This window comes from Eptesicus fuscus, chromosome 9 (genome assembly GCF_027574615.1).
Source record: "Eptesicus fuscus isolate TK198812 chromosome 9, DD_ASM_mEF_20220401, whole genome shotgun sequence".
NCBI classification, from domain to species: Eukaryota; Metazoa; Chordata; class Mammalia; order Chiroptera; family Vespertilionidae; genus Eptesicus; species Eptesicus fuscus.
Genome location: NC_072481.1, coordinates 32,448,038 through 32,467,213, shown reverse-complemented (window position 1 = coordinate 32,467,213; position 19,176 = coordinate 32,448,038). Strand labels below are relative to the sequence as shown.

General features: G+C 44.6%; 2 protein-coding genes across 4 annotated transcripts; both read right to left on the bottom strand.

Annotated features, from left to right (window-relative positions):
• Nucleotides 1-84: 84 nt before the first annotated feature.
• CZIB (CXXC motif containing zinc binding protein) lies at nucleotides 85-7,083 on the bottom strand. 2 transcript variants are annotated; one of them, XM_008139504.3, is made up of 8 exons: nucleotides 6,844-7,083; nucleotides 6,548-6,631; nucleotides 5,316-5,372; nucleotides 4,865-4,946; nucleotides 4,641-4,672; nucleotides 3,146-3,223; nucleotides 2,280-2,345; nucleotides 85-1,347 (listed from the first exon to the last, which is right to left on the bottom strand). In XM_008139504.3, the coding sequence occupies exons 1-8, from the start codon at nucleotides 6,847-6,849 to the stop codon at nucleotides 1,270-1,272; spliced, it is 483 nt and encodes a 160-aa protein (XP_008137726.1). In that variant the 5' UTR covers nucleotides 6,850-7,083; the 3' UTR covers nucleotides 85-1,269. The 2 variants fall into 2 exon arrangements, with proteins under 2 accessions (XP_008137726.1, XP_054576520.1); XM_054720545.1 differs by lacking the exons at nucleotides 6,548-6,631; nucleotides 6,844-7,083 and adding an exon at nucleotides 6,273-6,393.
• Nucleotides 7,084-9,315: 2,232 nt separating this feature from the next.
• Nucleotides 9,316-18,107, bottom strand: MAGOH (mago homolog, exon junction complex subunit). 2 transcript variants are annotated; one of them, XR_008556906.1, is made up of 6 exons: nucleotides 17,931-18,107; nucleotides 15,079-15,137; nucleotides 13,544-13,654; nucleotides 11,295-11,377; nucleotides 9,886-9,984; nucleotides 9,452-9,557 (listed from the first exon to the last, which is right to left on the bottom strand). XR_008556906.1 is itself a non-coding variant. In XM_008139290.3 (5 exons), exons 1-5 carry the CDS (start codon nucleotides 18,016-18,018, stop codon nucleotides 9,458-9,460), a joined length of 441 nt encoding a protein of 146 aa, XP_008137512.1. In that variant the 5' UTR covers nucleotides 18,019-18,105; the 3' UTR covers nucleotides 9,316-9,457. The 2 variants fall into 2 exon arrangements, 1 of the variants encoding a protein (XP_008137512.1); XM_008139290.3 differs by lacking the exon at nucleotides 9,886-9,984 and having other exon boundaries at nucleotides 9,316-9,557; nucleotides 17,931-18,105.
• Between the last annotated feature and the right edge of the window lie 1,069 nt (nucleotides 18,108-19,176).

The following is a 19,176-nucleotide window of genomic DNA, read 5'->3' as shown; positions in this document are numbered from 1 at the left end:
TTAGTGTTTGTCTTTATGAGCTTAACACACTGGCTGGTATAGAGACTGAAAACTAGAAAGGCTGCTTACCCAGCCCGTTACTGCCACTTATTTGCTTTCAGGCTGGGCAGTGGACTGGACCCAGTGGATAGGGGGCTGGAAGGCCTGCTGGCTGAGCGAGGGCTGAAGAAATGCTGTTGTCATGTACAAAAAAGAGGCCCAGAGGGAACCAGGAATATTTGACTTAGAGGAAACAAGAAGTAGCTGCCAGACTGGAGAGGGGACCAGGTAGGCACCTCTTCTCCTCTTGGATATGACCACCTTAAATTGGAGGATGCCCCACAACCAGCCTGGGAGGGGGCAGACCCATTCCCAGTGGGCCATGCAGAAAATGAGGCTATTAATTTTACTTCCAAAGAATTCCTGGCTCCAGTAGAACACTGGATAAATAAGGTCTCTTGTAACACATTTTCCAAATGGGCTCCCTGGTGGGAAGGCATGAGCATGCCTCGTGGACCTAACTGCACTAAACAGCTCTGTCCACTGGGTAGGGGCTCTCGTACCGCCACAGGCTGCCTAGGACGCAGCACACAGAAGTGTGACCACAGAGGGACAAACCAGGACCAGGAGCTACCCGGGGCATAGATGCTGACTTAATATAAGAACTTTCATACTGACTTCCGTGATGGGAGGAGATAGCCCATCACAGCAGGTGAGCCAAGACCTAATGACCACCTGGCCAGAATTTGAGAGCAGAATCTTGCCAGGACTGGATTGCTGACCTCTACAGTCCCTTTTATCCCTAGAATATGAAGTGACACCAGCTGACAGAGATGCCTGCATTTACTTAAAAGCCAAGCTAATCAATGCAGTGTTTTGGCTCAGGATTATTTGGCTCATGGTATCATTCTATAGGCTCAGCTGCATTTCATACCATTGGCCTTGACACTTTTGGTTTTCTGGGTTGATCTGCCCACTCCTCATGAGCTAAAGAGCCCTCAGAAGCTGTGTGCTCCTGCACAGTTTGCAAAGTAGTCAGGTGTAAGATGCTATATTGTGGGAAGGTGTCAGGAAACAGTGAAAGACCTCTAATATGAATTCTTATTTGTGGAGGGAGTGGCTGCTACCTGACTCTACCTCAGTGCCTGAGTACAGCACAAACGGCCTTTATTGGTGGGGCTTGGGACACTGACAGCTGCCAGGAGACAAGCGATGAGGGGACCAGCCTCAGTGGGCTCTGCTGCTTGGCTGTCCCTTCTCAGTTCTTAGAGGCAAGTGCAGGAAGAGGGTTCAGCACTTCACAAACTGGTGGGTGACCTCGTAAATTCCCACAGACTCCTGAGCCTTTTCGTCATAGTCAGTCCAGTCCTGTGGGGAAAAATGGCAGTGTTAGCCTCACCAGGCAGCCTAGGACAGTGTGGAGTGGAGCACTGCGATTTAAAAGGCCCAGGTCAGGCTCTGACCCAGCCATGCATGAACACATATGACCTACAACAGAGCCAGACTGTTCAGGCCTGAATCCCAGCTCTTCTAGCTTTGTGATGTTGGCAAGTCACTTAGCCATTCTGATCCTCAGAGCTATTCTCCATTTTAAAAAAAGGGACAACAATAGACTTCATGTTGAATGTTGAAAGAATCAAATGAGGTAACACATGTAAAAGTACTTAGTATAGTGCCAGATACACGTAAAAGCTCAATAAATTCTAGTTACTGTTTACTATGTGCTGTGCAAATCGAATGAAGTTTTTGTCCTTCATTTGAGGCCTGAACACAAGGTTTCCTTATCGGCAAGGCATTACTATGTCCAGCGATACAGTCAAGTCTCATTATTTGTGGTAGTTATGTTCTTCAAGTCACCACAGTGCTGGCTTAGTGACTAATGGCCCAATGCTCCCAGGAAAGACACAGGGTTAAACTCATGGGAGTTTACATCTGATCACAACACTGTTTTCAACCAATCAACATATAACCTTGTTTCATGTATGCTTCTGTTTAAAAACACCTTTTTAATATCTTGTTGATTCATTAAAATTGAACTCACAGCCAACAGCATTATAACTCATGCCTGAACAAAGCTTATCTATTATATATTTTCTCTAGCAGGCACATCCCAGCCTTCATGCATGTGGAACACGTGGTGGAACTTCCGCGTTAAACTTGGGGCCATCTTATACACCAAAACCACCAACAAAATGCACAAAGATGTGCAGTCAGCTTTCCATCGATGAGTCTTGTTCACCATAGAAGATAATTTCCACCACGTGCCCTACAGCACCCTGCAAGGCCCCCAAGTCCCGTACCTTCTCCTGCAGATTAATGTCACTGAAGATTGTCCTCGATTCTACACCCTCAGCAGCAAACCCAGCCTGCAAGGGACAGGAAGGCAGTGAGTCTGAGGGAAAGGAGGCACTGGTCTGGCACGTGAGCCTGACCAGGGAACTGGCTTTTCTCACAACACATTTGGGAAGGGGGCACAGAGAGGCAGTGTTGGCAGCTGTTCTGGAATAACTACTGAGCTTCCAGGGCCTGGCAGCTGCCTGGGACTAGAGTGGTTCCTCCAATTACAGCCCTAGATCAGAAGGCAGGAGCTGCCGGGTAAACCCTTCCACTACCAGGTTGTCTGAAAGACAATCGAAGCTATAAAGGCTCAGGTCACCCAAATGGTCCCAAGTACACTTAGCTGCAGCCTTTTGCTAACCATCCACCAGCTGGGCATGCCGCTTTCCTCTGGACCTTAGTTTTCTTATTTATGACACCGGGGTGGTACTATTATCTCTTCTGCCTATCTCACAGACTGGTGAGGTGAAAATGCCGCTCCAATAAAGTGAGATGAGGACTGACTCTGGAGTCAGACCTGCGTTCAAATTACAGCTCCCTTGCTTTCTAACTGTGTCACCCTGGGCAAGTTGCAAAACTTTGAAATTCTTTCCTTGTCTGAAAAACAGTACGGATAACTGCACAGGGTGACTGTGAGGGTTAAATAAGATAAACATGTAAAACTGACCAGCATGGTGCCCAACATAGAGTAGCACTTAATAAATAATAATAATTATTATTCTTACAAAGGAGAATTCCTAGTTCATGGTCTCTGTAGGAAGCAAAGTTCTGCTATTACTTCCTCTATGCCCTCCCCCAAGATACAGGTTTCCCAGGAAGACACACACACCTGGGGCTGGAAATCAACTGGTTCAAGGCCCCGGCACTCAAACTCTACTATCGTCTTGAACTTCTCATTGTCTTCAACCTAGAAAGGAAATAGATTGAGGAGGTAGGCCCAAATGGGCCCTCAGGATAGCCCCATTGCCCCTACCCTTCATGCCAAGCAGGTCCTTACTGCCCCTGTGAGCCCAGAATGGGACTTGGGACCAAATCACCCCCTTCTGGTAGAAGCCTGTCTTAGCCACCTGCTCCCCATAAGACCCTGGACATGGATGCTGCAGAACAAAGAGTGTGGACTCTGGGGTCAGCCTGCCTAGATGTGAGGCAGAGCTCTGTCTTACTTCCCCCTTCTGGGCCTGCGACTATCAAATAGAGGTGAGGAACCACTACAAATTTATTGTGAGAACTTGAAATATGTGTAAAGTACCCAGCAGAGTATCCAACACGATGCTCAGTAACTAGTAGATAAAATTACCAACATCACAAATATGAACAAGAATGTTAAGCTACAAAGTCTCCAGATCATCTAAACGGCCCCAGCACACTTAACTATGGCCTTTTGCTAACCATCTGCCATGCTGTGAAGGCAGGGAGCCAACGTAAAGCCTTTGAAATGAGATTTGCTTGTAGAGGAGGCACCTATGAGCAAGGTGGTGTAGCCAGGAAATTCATGCCTACCTGACCCATGGGCCCAGAGACCCAAATCATGCCCACACATTCGCTCTCATCCTGTCACTCACTCTAAAATCATTTCCTGGCCCTAGCCGGTTCGGCCTGTGGACTGAAAGGTCCTGGGTTCAATTCTGGCCAAGAGCACATGCCTGGGTTGCGGGCTCGATCCCCAGTGTGGGGTGTGCAGGAGGCAGCCAATCAATGATTCTCATCATTGATGTTTCTATCTCTCTTTCCCTCTCCCTTCCTCTCTGAAATCAATAAAAAATATATTAAAAAAAACAACAACAACAAATAAAATCATTTCCTGCACACCAACCGTGTGTGCTGGCTCTAGTTTGTTTTTTGTTTGCTGATCTGTCTCTTCCACTAGATCATGATTTACTTGAGGGCAAGTCCTCATTTGATTTTAACTTCAGGACAAAGCTGAAGTTTGGCATGAATCAGACATTTTTCAAAAATACCAAATAAGGAATGGATAAATACAAGTTAAATGCCCTTGTTTAAACACACAGACCCAAAGCACACATACCCTCACGTTTGAACTAATTTGTTATACAGTAATGAATAACTACCTAATAATATGGGCAATATCAAGGATGGACGGTACCATTTAAAGAACTCTTCCCCCCCATGGTTTCCGAGAGGGCTCACTAGACATGTGAAGATGTAGATAAGGCAAATACTCCCAATGATGGGAATGAATGGCCAGCCGGATCAGAGGTCCCCTGAGCTCCCACAGCCCAGCACTTACTAGTATAACTCTAGAACCCAGGCCTCCTAGCTTGGATTTAATCCCACCATGCCTGCCACTACAGCAGGCAACTTACATTGTAAGATCTGATGGTGCTGCTCAAAATCTCTGAAACATAAAACAGAAGACAAAGTTGACTTGAGTCCATACTTTGGCCCTACCCCGGGTCCCCAGGTGTGGCTCTGGGAAAGCGTCTGCTGCAGAAGCTTGGGTACCTCGGGTAACATGAGCCTGCTTTTGGTCTGGTATCAGGAAGCTAGGGGCTGGCCTGGCAGAGCCCAGTATTCATGGCCGACCTACCAATGGAGTTTTCCCTCGCGCACAGCTTGCACTTCTGGACCATGGAGGCGCTGCCACGGCCTCCCTTCAGTGCCACACTGTCCTAGCAAGGAGTAAACACAACCTCTAGTCACATATCAATCAGACATGAGGTCCTGAAGAGACCCAGTCCCACCACTTACTATCCAACTCAGAGAGGGTGAGCGACTTGCTAGGTCAAGAATCCTAGGGAGGTTTCTTAAGACCAAGGAAAGGGCTTCCCCTTGATTTTGAACTCTGCCTCACATCCCAAAGAAGGCTGTTATTTGCACGGTTGATCCCACTAAGGCCTGCCCTCCCAAACCACAAAAAGCAAAGTTCAAAGACCAGAGAGATTAGGATCACAGATTCCCCAAATTCCTGCCTAGAGATTATGTGTGTGTGGGTATGGGGCGGGGGTGGGGGTGGGGGGGTGGGGGTGGGGAGCAGTTACCATCAGCCGAATGTATTGCCACTTCTCTGAAATCTCACCACAGTTGCCACATTTCATCTTGGGAGGGAAAAGAGTATTAGTTCAGTTAGGCAGACACTGAGGGAAGGGTAAGAAGGCAGGCTCATAACCTGCCTTCCTGCCAGCCATCTCACCTCATCCTTACAACTAGCCCCACCAAGGACGTAACCAGACTTCCTCTGGGCAAAGAACAGGCCAAGGTGCTTCTGATGCTGGCAGCCCCACCCTCCTCTAAGGGCCCAGGTTAGCTGGGGACTCAAGGCTCATGTGGTACAGAGATGGTCTCAACAGGCCCCCCTCCCATCCATGCTGCTAGGTTAGGAGCTTCCTGCCTTCCCACGGGCCCTGCAGGTGCCTGGTGTAAGTGTTTATCCTGTGTTGTTACTGTTTTTCTGTCTCCTTCCCTAGTCTCTGTGCTTTTTGAAACCAAAGAACATCAATTCCCCAAATAAGCCCTGGCACTCCGTCTTCAAAATATATGGGATTAAAGGTGGTCAGAGGCTTCCTGAAACAGAAGAAGCTTTTGCCAAATACGGAAGGATGCTGGGATTTAGACTACAAGGAAAATAGCAGAAGCTCTGGGATCCGGGAGAGTGAAAGGGCTTAAACTACTCGGGTAAGAGGGGTCCTCTCACACAATAAAACCAACAAATAAAACAGGTGAAATAGCCGTAACCGGTTTGGCTCAGTGGATAGAGCGTCGGCCTACAGACTGAAAGGTCCCAGGTTCGATCAAGGGCATGTACCTTGGTTGCGGGCAATCCCCAGTAGGGGGGTGCAAGAGGCAGCTGATCGATGTTTCTAACTCTCTATCCCTCTCTCTTCCTCTCTGTAAAAAACAATAAAATAATTAAAAAAAAAAAACACAGGTGAAATGATCCTTCTTACTAAATAATCACAATATCCCTTCAAGCAGCCTTTCGTTTAGCGTTTACCTACCGTAAAATATTTAACGAAGAAAAAAATTACAAAAGGAATCCCCAAACACTGTCAATTAAGGATTAGCCAATAAAATTTAAAAAGCAAATATAAAATTCTACCCAGAAAAAAACATGGAGTGGTTAAGCACAGATCAGGAGGGGAACCTTCTTCCGGGCCCGGCCTCTGGCGCCCCCTCCCGGAAGCTCGAAGTGCCCACAGCGTCTCGGGGCTCCGCCCCCTCCCTGTCGGGGTCCCGCCCACTCCCCGTCGCGGTCCCGCCCCCGCAGCCGCACCTTCAGGTACCACCGGAAGTCCTCCCCCACAGGCCGGAGGTTAGTGACGTTCTCCAGCGTGGCTTTGAGCTGCAGCGCGATTTTCTGAGGAAAGGGAGGGCCAAAGCGCCTGCATTATTCGCGCCTGCGCAGCCCCACGCCCAGCCCCTGCCCGCCCGCCCCGGCACGAGCGCGGCCTCTCCGCTCCCTTTCAGCGCAGGCCCGCTCCCCTCACTCTCTCCCAGCGCGAGCTCCCGCATCCCAGATGCACGCCGCCGCCGCGTCCCTGCCCCGGCAGCGTTTCGCTCCCGCCTCACCCCCATAGCGGCCCGGCTCCGCCCGGCGCTGGCTGCGGTCGCTGCTTTCCGGCCCGTCGCAAACGGTGGGCGCCGCTGCGCACTCTCGGTGCGGGCCTGGGCTTGCTTCGGCGGGGCGCGGGGGCGGGTTTCCGCGCGCCGCTTCTTCCGGCGCACGCAGCGTTTTGGCTGCTTTTTATTGCTTTTAGGCGAAGAAAACGGAGGCAACCCGAATTCGCCATTAGCCTGCCTCCAGTAATCAGGAGCTCCGGGTGTTCACTGAACGCGGTCCGGGCCAGCAGGCAGGTAGTCCGAGGGATGCCGCAGCCACCTTCCTGCCTTCACCGCTCCGCCTTCCCCACCCACCTCCCCGCCGGCCTCCTGCCTGCCCTGAGGCTCCCCCCGCTCTGGGCCGGCCTCGCAGATTTGGGGCCTTTGTCTTCTCTAACGGTTCCTTCCCCTTTCCTCATCGAGACCTGCTTTCAGAGGGTTGCCCCGTGCACTCGTCCTCATCGTGGTCCCCGAGACTGGCTCTCCTCTGGGCTCCCCTCTCGTTTATCCTTTACACATTTACTGAACCTCGTTTTACCTGCCCTCTTGTCCAAGGCATTTCTGTGCTGTAAACATTACAAAGAACAGCCCATTTGAAACTCTTACAGCCTTCTGAGCTCCTCGCGGTCCTGTCTTTAAAATGTGGAGTGACTGTTTTGATATCTACTTTACCACCAAGTTGTCTCATTGCCCCAAGTACCCTCCTGTGGAGTCAGGAACCTGGACACCTCAGGTGCCAGATCTGCACCTTACCTGCTGCCCTGTTAACAACCTTTGGAGAGGCAGAGTGGGTGTGCATGTGCTGGGAGTGGCGGGAGCACTGGCTTAGTCCGACTTGGGACCTTGTCCTCAGTTAGCTTGTCCTGAGGAATGGGAGCTCTGCCCAGCCACTTCCCCTCAGTCAAATGACTTAAGTAAGGCCGGTTCCTTCCAGTGCCCACAATCTATTCAACCAGCAAGTTCCTACAGATTCACTTAAATTCCCACACTATCTATACCCACTAGGTCTCAGCTTTGTTTCTGTTTTAAAATCTTCACGAGGATATTTTTTCCATTGATTTCTAGAGTGGAAGGGAGGGAGGGGGAGAGAGAAACACCGGCATGAGACACATGGATTGACTGCCTCCCACATGCACCCCACCAGGGCTGGGGAACCTGCAACCAACGTAGGAGGTAGGCTCTTTTCCAGAAATTGAACCCACAACCCGTCAGTCCGCAGGCGGACACCGCCAGCTAGGGCAGGTCTCAGTTCTTAATAGCTGTTGGTAGTCTGATTTTAAAATGCATTGGAGCCCTGGCTGGGGTGTGGCTTGGTTGAGTGTTGTCCCGTGCACTAATTCGATTCCTGCTCAGGGCATATACCCAGGTTGCAGGTTTGATCCTGTTGGGATGCGTATGGGAGGCAACCAATCGATGTTTCTCTCTTCCTCTCTTTAAAGTCAATAAAAAATATTTTTAAATGTATTGGAAAACTTTACCGAGACTAGGCATTTTATCCCTTATATTAGTTTCTTCCATAATAAAATAACTCGAAGTATTATCTATAAAAGATGATTTTTAAAAACCCAACCTCAGTTATCTCAGTAAAGCTGGAGGAAACCCAACCACAATACCATTTTACACCTAAAAAAAAAAAAATGACATTTCATTAATATCAATATCCAGTGTTCAAATTTTTAATGTCAATTTAAAATTTTTTGAATCGGGATCCAAACATTGCATTATGAGCCTCTTAACTCTCCTTTAATCTATAGCTTCATGCTCCATCTCTATTTTATGTTTTGTTGAAGAAACCAGATTCCTTGCCTTGTACTTTTCTCTGAATATTGCTGATTGGACTCCCACTGTATTTTTTTAACATGTTTCTCTTTTCATTTTTTTTTTTTTTTAGCGATTTAAGAGAGAGAGGAAAGGGGAGAGAGACATCGATTTGTTGTTCCACTTAGTTATGCATTCATTGGTTTATTCTCATATGCCCTGAGTGGGGATTGAATCTGCAACCTTGGCATATTGGGACAATACTCTAACCAGCTGAGCTATAAAGCCAGGGCTTTATTTTCTTATTTCCTATGAATTGGTAGTTTTGTCTAAAGAGTCAATTCAATTAGATTTTGGGGCAATACTTTATACAGGATGTTAGTTTTAAAAAGTAATTGGTTCCTGGCTGGGTGGCTTCGTCAGTTTGGAGCGTCATCCTGTACACCAAAAGGTTGCGGGTTCCATGCTGGTCAAGGCACACACCGAGGTTGTGGTTTTGATCCCCAGTCGGGACACGTGTAGGAGGTGGCTGATTGATGTTTCTCTTGCATCAATGTTTCTGTCTCTCTCTAAAAATCAGTAAAAACATATCCTCGGGTGAGGATTAAAAAAAAGCAATTCCTTCCTCTCTGAAATCCATAAATATATTTATATACACATTTAGAAGTCTCTATAAAACAATAATTGCATTTTGTTATGTATTTATTAAAGACAATCATTTACAGTTCATAAAAAAAATATTGGCCTGATATACACAAAAATTTCCTGATAATGGTAATGAAAACCAGCTACTCCCACCCCCCTTGTGTCCACACAAATATTCAATTTAGATTGGTTTAATCTTGAAGTGTAATCCAATAAGACTGAAGACCAAACACTTCAGGTCCTGGACAAGATAATAAAATACTCGTAAGCCTTCTGGGTCCCTAAAATGCAAAAGGAAAAAAATGTTTAAAAAGCAGAGACAACTTGCAAGATAATACCACTTAACGCAATTTATGTACCAAGGCATTACTCATAAAGGTATTTACAGAATTAAAACTTTGAAAACAACAGTGTCCAAAAAGAAGGAAAAGGCTACATGCTACATATTAAAATGGAATATTATGAGGTCATTTAAAATGTTAAGGTTTTTAAAAATGGGGAAATGCTTATATTAAGTGAAAGAATCATTAAAATAACATATTATTGGTCTAAATATTTTCTGTGCCTTTAAAAACTATATTCTTTAATGCTCAGAAAAAAGATAAATACTGTAAGCCAGTGGTCGCCAACTGGTGGTCCGTGAGATCCAAAAGGTTGGTGACCGCTGTTTTAAGCCCAGCTGGCATGGCTCAGTGGTTGATCATCGACCTATGAACCAGAAGGTCATGGGTTCAATTCAGAGTCAGGGCACATGCCCAGGTTGCAGGCTCCATCCCCAGTGTGGGACTTGCAGGAGGCAGCCAAACAATGATTCTCTCTCATCAGTGATGTTTCTATCTCTCCTCTTCCTTCCTCTCTGAAATCCATAAAAATATATTTTAAAAAATACTTTAAGGTATTAATGGTTGTCTAATTGACAGTTTTGTGGGTGATTTTCCCCTTACATTTTTAGGTTTCCTTTATTTTCTATAATGAGCATGTATAAGTTTCAGAATTAGGAAAACTTTTTTAAAAGTAGTAGTACTAGTCAGGGTCAAGAGGCTGAAGATTACTACAGCATAACTGGCTAAGAATAGAGAGACTGTCCAAAGGAAGACAATTATGCCCACCATGTACTAAAAGTGAACCATGTCTAATCCCAAATGCCCAAAACACAGGAGCCAAAGAGGTTTTCAAATTCTGAGGACTCTGAAACATACATTATAATTTGCCCTCCTGACAAGACAAATTTTAAAATTTATATTCCAAATAATTTCAAGTTTCATCCAAGTCAGACTTTAAGATGTGCTAGTCTGAATGACTAACACTGAGGAAGGTAGTTAGACTTAGCGACTCTACACTTTATCTTAAGCACTTGTATTGGCATATTTCATTTTTCTCTTCTGGACAGATTCTTACCCACGTTGGCTGCTCCAAAGACATTACTCTGTGTGTCACTGAGAAGCTCTTATTAACTAGAGGCCTGATGCATGAAATTTGTGCCAAGGGCTCAGCCCTCGCAGCCCCAGCCTCATCCTGAAAGTAGTCCAGAAGGTCGTTTGTTTGGCCTTCTGGTTTAATTAGCATATTATGCCTTTATGCTAATTAGACCTGCCAGCCGAATGACCTTCCGGAGGAAGCTGTTGAGGCGGGGGTGAGACAGAGGCAGTTAGGGGCGAACAGGCAGGCAGGCCAGTGGTTAGAGGCGATCAGGCAGGCAGGCAGGCGAGTAGTTAGGGGTGATCAGGCAGACAGGCAGGCAGAATGGTTAGGAGCCAGCGGTCCCGGATTGCAAGAGGGTGCAGGCTGGGCTGAGGGACACGACACCCTCCCCCCTCCCACACAAATTTTGTGCACTGGGCCTCTAGTTAGAGATAACTGGACAAAAGGTCAAAAGCAATAGGAGCAAGCCTTGAAAATAATTTAGAGTCTCTCTATTTGTACCGGATCTTACCATAATGGTCCCAATTTGGTTAAGGATTTCATATCAATCTGCTGCAAAACAGACACATCTGGATATACAGATCATGTACACTTACTTGGATTGATTGACATCAATGAGGGAACCAATTTTTGATGTTGTGAAAGAAATGTGTTCATCTCCAATGACGATTTCAAGCTCCTGGAAACATTTAAAAATGTTTAAAATCAAGCCAAATTGGATTGTTCATTAAGTACACAGGAGGTTCATCTGCCAAATCACACAAACTCTATCTACTACACCTAAACAAGACCAATTCACTCTGAGCACTAAATTGTGCTAGGTACTAGAAACAAAGAGATAAATACTCCCTTGAGTAGCTCATACTTTTAGAAGAAGTTGTATCTGTAATTTGGAAGAAATTACATAATTGTTTTGTATATGTGTCTTTGTTGTTAACAGTGTGGAGTAACATGTATAAATATGTTTTACAAATCCCAAGAATCTAACTTTTCTGGGCAATACGGGACAATTTTGGACAATGATAAATGCTATGAAGATGATCAAACTTTTTTTTTTTTTAATGATGGGGAGAGGTGTTTTATTTATTTATTTATTTGGAGTCTGTCCTTTAATAATTTTCAGAGGAAAGCCAGGAAGTGGCGTCTGGCTCATTAGAGACATTGATCAAAGATTTGTAAAAATGGCAGGTTTGCAGACCTTGGGTAACTCAGCAAGCCAAAGGAGTGAATTTTTCATGATGGAGTTCTTACTACTCACTGGTTTTGAGCCAGTTTTCCATAGCCTCTTAATGGGGAGAGGTGTTTTAGATTTGATGGACAGACAAGGTATTACTGAAAAAGTAACATATAAAGGCTTCAATAATAAAGTTTTGGAAAAAATATTTCAGGAAGCATGTAGCAAATACAAAGGTCCTAAACTAAGAACAACAGGTATGTCTGAAGGACAGAAATAAGACCAGTGAGGTTTGAACACAGGCAGAGATTATAAGATAAGGTGGGAGTTTGGATTTTATTTTAAATGCAGTGGGAAGCTACTAGAGCAAGCATGTCAAACTCAAAGGCTAACACGGGCCAAATAAACAAGGTTTAAGTTTATGTGGGCTGCAAAAAGACAAAAGCTTCAATTTACATAGAAACGTAGGTTTATTTCGATAGAGACATGCTGAATACAAAGGGCTGAAATAAATGAGTAATCATTAATAGAACATTTTAATAAAAATTAATATTTTTTCTTGAACATTAACTTACCAGACACTGAATAACTGCACAAATTAATAAGCGTAACACAAATAAACCTATTTTTCTTGTTCTCTGAAAGCGAAATATTTCCTGTTGCGCACACCAAACAAGTCAGTACAAGACTAATGATGTGGCAATCAGCTGCTAAAATACTCACTGCTAGTATTAGTGGAGAGAAATGGTGCGCCTGCGCGTAAGGCGCGTAAGGGAAATGAATGCAACATGATTATAGTAATCAGTCATTAGCAAACATTGTAGTTCATTATTAATAATTATGTATAACAGGATATTGTAAAAATAAGTTATGAAATTTTTATTAAAATGTTTCTTACATACTGTTATATTGGCTGGGCCACAAAAATATTCGTTGTGGACCGCGAGTTTGACATGCTTGTACTAGAGAGTGTAAAATTAGCGGAATACAGTAAGCTCTTACTTAAATTGTTGGTTGGTTCTGTGACTTTAAGCAAAGCGACAGAGTATAACAACTTTATCATAGGATAATTGATAGAAATAACAGTTAAATTCATATGGCACCTCATCACATTATAAAAAAGCCACATTAAATAGAACGATGTTATTTGAGGACCTGCTGTACATAAACAAATTTACATTTTACAAGATTACTTTGGCTTCAGGATAGAAAATGGGCTGCACAGGATAAGAGGAGAAACAGAAATCAATGAGAAGTCTGGATTAGGAAAGAAGCAGATGAGGTTCGTTGCCTGCATGATTTTCCTTCCATTAGACTGTTGGGCTACTGAAATACCTATGTTCTATTTATCTTTGTGTCTTCACACTGCTTTGTCTATAGGAGTTACTCAGTAAGTAAGGTGGGCAGCAAAACCCTGAGAGGAGGGAGCGGGAAGGTCACGAGAAGAAACTCAGGGCTGGGCTCTCGGTGGTCAGCAGCACTTCTTGCTCTCTGTTCCTCCCTGTGGGTTCACTGCTTCCTTAGATCAAGGTGCTCGTAACCTGCCTCGCGTAGGGCTCCATAATGCACGTGTGAACACACACCAGTGGAGGATTCAATGTCATATGGAGAGTAGTCAACTTATCTTACTCGTAAGATTTCTGCACTGGGAATAGCTGCTAAAACACTCACCTGCCGGCCCACTCGGTCCGGGGGAGGCCACAAAGCATCATCCTCTTTGGTAATTTCACTGTCATCAATTATTCTCTTCAGTTCCTCCATCACACTCTTATGTACATAAGCCTGAAAGCAAGTTAAAAAACAATTTAAGTTGTATTCCTAAGCAGCGTTCTCCTCAGGTAGCGATTAAAGATAAAAAAGACTGTTCCTGAAAACTCATTTCTGGCACCTCTGCAAATGGGAAGACATTCAGGCTTGACCTCAGCATGCTGAAGAGGGCAGGGTCAGAAGTGCCCAATGACTACCTCAGTCCCCCATATGGTTGTTTCTACTTCTTGGCACATCCTATTCACATGGACCTCTCCTTACCTACACATCTAACTCACACCTAGACCCAAAACAAAAGGTCTGTGTGTAACCCTGGTTATTCTTAACTAGATGACATGCTTCTGAAAAGCAGAGACATGTCTTTTATATACACTCTACATATTAGTTCACATTAAAAAAAAAAGAAGAAGAGGCCCAGCCAGCGTGGCTCCATGATTGACCTATGAACCAAGAGGTCACAGTTCGATTCTTGGTCAAGGGCACATGCCTGGGTTTCGGGCTTGGTCCCCAGTGTGGGGGGTGTGCAGGAGGCAGCCAAACAATGATTCTCTCTCATTATTGATGTTTCTATCTCTCTCTCCCCCTCTCCCTTCCTCTCTGAAATCAATAAATAAAAAATTTTTTTTTTTACAAGGATGCTGACATGTGTAGGTAAGCATAAAACTGATTGCTAATTAAATATAATAGTATGAAAATACACTGATTGTTAACATAGTTTCAAATGTTAACAAAGAGGTTAACAGGAAAGTGTAGCTTTGATGAAGACTTAATATTGTGGTAGAAATCACACCAAAATGGAGCACATGACAGAGGCAGGAATAGGTTTGAATTCCTGTTCTATCCCTTACTAACAAGGGTGACTTTGAACAAGTTCCATAATTCATATCTGGGCTTTCACAGTCTTATCTGTAAAGGGTATCTAATATCATCCATCACCCGGGCTTACTATCAGGATCAAATAAGATCATGTATGTAATATATCTAGTGTCATGCTTGGCATCTAACATGCATTCAGTAAGGTTAACTGTTTTCCCATGCTTCCTTCCCCATTCAAATGCAAGTTAGAGCTCCACTGAGTGCTGTGTGCCAGGGAATATACCAAACACTCTGAGTGTGGAGTAGCTCTTATTTGTTTTTATTGCAGATGAAGAAACTGAATTTATCAAGTTCAGCCAGGAAATGTGCCCAAGGCCACGTGGTTAGTAAGCAGCAGATTCAGGGTTCAAGCCAAGATCTGCAAGACTTCATGTGATATCCAGTAACTGATTCAGTGTTGTGAAAGAAAATATAAACTAAAAGATTTGAGAAAAATGTTAGAAGCTGTCTACAGACATGTTTATACTTTCCTATTCTTTATCTTCCATTACTACTCCCAGAAAGAAAAAAAGACAAAAGGCTCAACTGTAGTCAATGAGAAAGTCTCTCAGAAGGCTCATTACCTCTTTTCTGATCATGACATCATTTTTGTAATTGCTGTTGTTGGCATATCTCAATTTCCCTGTGAGGGGGGAAAAATCAATATATAATAAAAACATACGACTAAACCATCATTAGCCTACTAAGATTATCAATTGTTGCTTAAAACGTATTCTAACTTTTTAAATATTTACACCTTTAGTGTTTCAACAATACATTTTTTTCAGTTCTTCACTTTAGGCTATTAAATAGTCTCACAGCCAAAACTATAGCTGATGCTGAATTACAGATCTTGCAAAAGGTAGCTCAGGTAAGATAAAAGAAGTAGACTCATATTTCTGCAGGTTAATGTCCTAAGCTGAAAACAGGGATAGTAATTGGTAACTTACCTGCACACAAGGCCTACTGAGGCTCAAATGAGTTATGAAAGCCTTTGAAAAATGTAATTTACATACATTATCATGTGACTGTGTAATATTCTGATATATTCCTGTGACAGAAAAGTTGTGGTTTTAGTCCTGGCCGGTGTGGCTCAGTCGGTTGGAATGTTGTCCCGTGCATCAAAGGGTTTCGTGTTTGATCCCTAGTCGGGGTGGGTACAAGGCAACCAATAGATGTTCTCTCTCACATCAATGTTTCTCTCTCTAAAATCAATGAACATGTCCTTGGGTGAAGATTGAAAAAAAATACTGTCGTTTTATTATTTAACACATTTGGTATACAAGGCTCTTTGTGTATATGTGCATTCAACAGGCTAATCTGGGTACGAAGAAGATAAAAGAGCCAAATTAAATGATGCCTCACTGTACTCTTTCCTTTCAGTTCATTCTCCACACAGCGGACAAAGTGATGTACACTGAGTGGCCAGATTATTATGGTCTCTGAACGCATAATAATCTGGCCACTCAGTGCAATATATAGCATGTTTATGCGAGGTTTATATATGTATAATATATGTCACATATATATTACCTCCAATACTATTTGCATTAAGGTCTACTTTATTGGCTGATGTATTGATATACTAACATACAAGCTTTATCAGTTTTTTTGTCCAGTGTTTGCATTATATATATACACTGAGTGGCCAGATTATTATGCATTCAGAGATCATAATAATCTGGCCACTCAGTGTATAACAGAAAGATCTGATCAGTTTACTCTAATACTTTGATACTGACCATAGCTTCCCACTGCCTTCTTGATAAAATCCAAATTCAACATGGCATACTGCTAAACTGAGCCTCTGCCTGCCTTTCCAGGCTCACTCCTGCAACAGCTGTCTCTCACATCAGACTACAGTAGGTCCTCGGGTTACGTCAGAGATCCGTTCCTACGGTGCGACGTAAGGCGATTTTCACCGTAAGTCGGAACCAACCTATATAAGCACCTGCGTCACTCACATGGAGCACATACACAGCAGTAATGAAGTGAAACAGTAAAAGAAATTTAAAAGAAAGATAATTCCTGACCTTTACTTGTGGTAAATAATAAAAAACATAAAGCACATATGTACATAGGTCGAAATGATGGAACTTTTTTTTTTTTAAATAAATAAATGGGAGCTGGCGACGTAACCACGAAATGATGTACGTAGAGTCTGATGTAACCAGAGGACTGTCTGTACTTGGTTTCTGTCTGAAACATCCCATTCACTTTGTGGTTTTCAGCCTCTTTGCCATTAATGCTGCCCAAAATGTATCCTTAACTCCTGTCTGCCTAAACAACTCCTAGTTACTGAAAACTCACATCCCCCTTCCCTCAGGTTTTGCAGGAAGCCTCCTCTGGACCCTCAGGGTAGACTAGGTGCCTTCTTTCTGTTCCGAGTCCCTTCTGTTTCTTTCGTCCACAGCACCTAACATACGGTCTTGTCACTGTTTACAAACCTACTTCCTTCACAAATGTGGCTTGTCAGATTCATCTCTGTGCCCCCATTTAGTAGGAGATTTCTATCATCTTTGATCCCTTTTCCTTCACCACTGCGCCCCCTCCCTAAATCCTATAACGGACAGTGATACTGGTTCTGCCTTTAACAGTATCCTAAATCCTTCTCTCCACTTTTACTTTCACCCGAGTCCCTACCAGCATCCCTTCTGTCTGGACAATTGTTGACTGTCTCCTAATAAGTAGCCCTGTTTCCACTTTTGCTCATTCTGTACCCGATCACTAGAATATTTTTTCAAGAACAGATCACACCTCTTCTCTGCTTCAAACTTTTCCATTGCTTCCTGCTGTACTTAGAATAAAAGCCAAACTCTTGACCATGGCCTGTAAAGACCTACATGTTGTGGCCACAGCCTGCTTATCCCATATTATCTCCTACTATCCTCCCCAGAGCTCACTGCTCTTCAGCCACGTTGGCCACCTGCAATCTGCCCAGCTCACCCCCGCCCTCCGGCCCTGACACTTGTCACTCCCTCTGACTAGAATGCCCTTTTTGAGCGTCACAAGGCTAGCGCCTTCTTGTCAATCAAGGTCCAGCTCAAATACCCCCTTTTCAGAGAGCTCTCCAACGGTCACCCTATTTAAAACCAGCCCGTCATTTTGTTTTATTTTCTGGCCACTCATCACTATCTGGAATCTCTCTGATGATTTCTCTCCCAGCCTTAGAATAAAAGTTCCACGAGAGAGGAAGCTTGTCTATCGTTCACGCCTGCATCCCAGGTCGTGAAACAGAACCTGGCACAAAGCGGGCGTTCACTCAATGCTTGCCGAAGCGTTCTGGTAAAAAATGTCACCATACAGAAGACCCTGCACCGGACAAAAGACCAGCGGGGCGGACACAGGAGTGCTTCTTACAGATCCGTGCCTCCCTCAGCTCCCCGCACATTCCCGGCCGCCCCGGCCTGGTCCCCGCGCCCGACACCGCTCTCACCATCCGGGCGGAACTCAAATTCCAGGAATTCGTGGCCGAACTTGCCCTTGTGACCCACGTAGTAACGCAGATAAAAGTCACTCTCCATGGCTCGCGAAAGGCCACCGAGACCGGACTTCAACAGCGAACTGTGGCGCGGTGCGCGCCCGACAGTGACGTTTAGCGGCGCGCGGAAGTGACGTAAAGGCAACGCCGTTGCGCGTCGTTCCTCTCGCGCCCCCGCCGGGAGGTGGGGACCAGGCTGCCCGCCCCTCTGGGCGGAAACGACGCCCCTTTCGCTCGGAGGCGGGGTCAAGCGCAGCCACGCCCCCTCCGCCGGAGCAATTACAGTGTAGGGGTCAAGGTTACAAACTGGGGAAGTGCAGAGTACTGCGGAACTATGGAAGCACGTGGAGTGGCTCTTAACCTTTTGCACTCGGATGTCGAGTGTGACTCGACACGGTTAGCATCGGTAGCAGCTCGTATGTCGAATTGTATTGAATGTATCAATAATTTGAAATATAAAAACATCCAAATAAATAAGTTTGTATGAAAAGAAACTCCGGTTTTTTATTCTACTGCCGTGCTTTGTAAAATCTGGGGTATTTAAAAAATTAAATCCCGAGTAGAATAAAGGAATCAAAAAAAAAGCAAGCGAGTGCAAAGGGTTAACCCAGTCATCTGAAGGAAGTGTTGCAGAGAGAGGGCCCAGAGGGTTAGAATACAGAATGAGGTTGTGAAGATAGTAACAAGGTTGGAGAAGGGACAGACGCTACATCCTCAGGTTCTTTACAAGACGTACTAAGTGCAGGCTAAAACCCAAGGGTATTGGATTTTAATGCAAGGGAAACAGATGAAGAGCTTTAAACATGACATGACCTACTGCATTTTTGAAAGATCACTCTGGTGGCAATGTTGCAGATTGGATTGGAAAATGCAAAGATTAGCCCTGCCAGTGTGGTTCAGTGGTTGAGCATCGACCTATGAACCAGGAGATCACGGTTCGATTCTCGGTCATGGCACATGCCCGGGTTGTGGGCTCCATCCCCACTGTGGGGCATGCAGGAGGTAACTGATCAAGGATTCTCTCTCATTGATGTTTCTATCTCCCCCTCTCCCTCTCTCTCAGAAATCAATAATTTTTTTTTAATGTGGATGGGTTTGAGATGGAATATCATAATTTAAACGGTGGACAAAGGAGATTAAGATGTAGCCAGAGAGGGGGGGGGGGAAGCAGGTATATGGTGTCATGTAAACCAAAATAACA

Excerpts from the sequence above, each read along its gene's own strand:
- CZIB (XM_008139504.3), bottom strand. Across the intron at positions 5,373-6,547 it reads ACTTCCGGTGGTACCTGAAG|ATGAAATGTGGCAACTGTGG; the intron begins GTGCGGCTGCGG and ends TTCCCTCCCAAG. Across the intron at positions 3,224-4,640 it reads GCACCATCAGATCTTACAAT|GTTGAAGACAATGAGAAGTT; the intron begins GTAAGTTGCCTG and ends TTTCCTTTCTAG.
- MAGOH (XM_008139290.3), bottom strand. The coding sequence starts at position 18,018 with ATGGAGAGTGACTTTTATCTGCGTTACTACGTGGGTCACAAGGGCAAG. Across the intron at positions 13,655-15,078 it reads ATGTCATGATCAGAAAAGAG|GCTTATGTACATAAGAGTGT; the intron begins GTAATGAGCCTT and ends ACTTGCTTTCAG. Across the intron at positions 9,558-11,294 it reads ATTGATGTCAATCAATCCAA|GGACCCAGAAGGCTTACGAG; the intron begins GTAAGTGTACAT and ends TTTGCATTTTAG.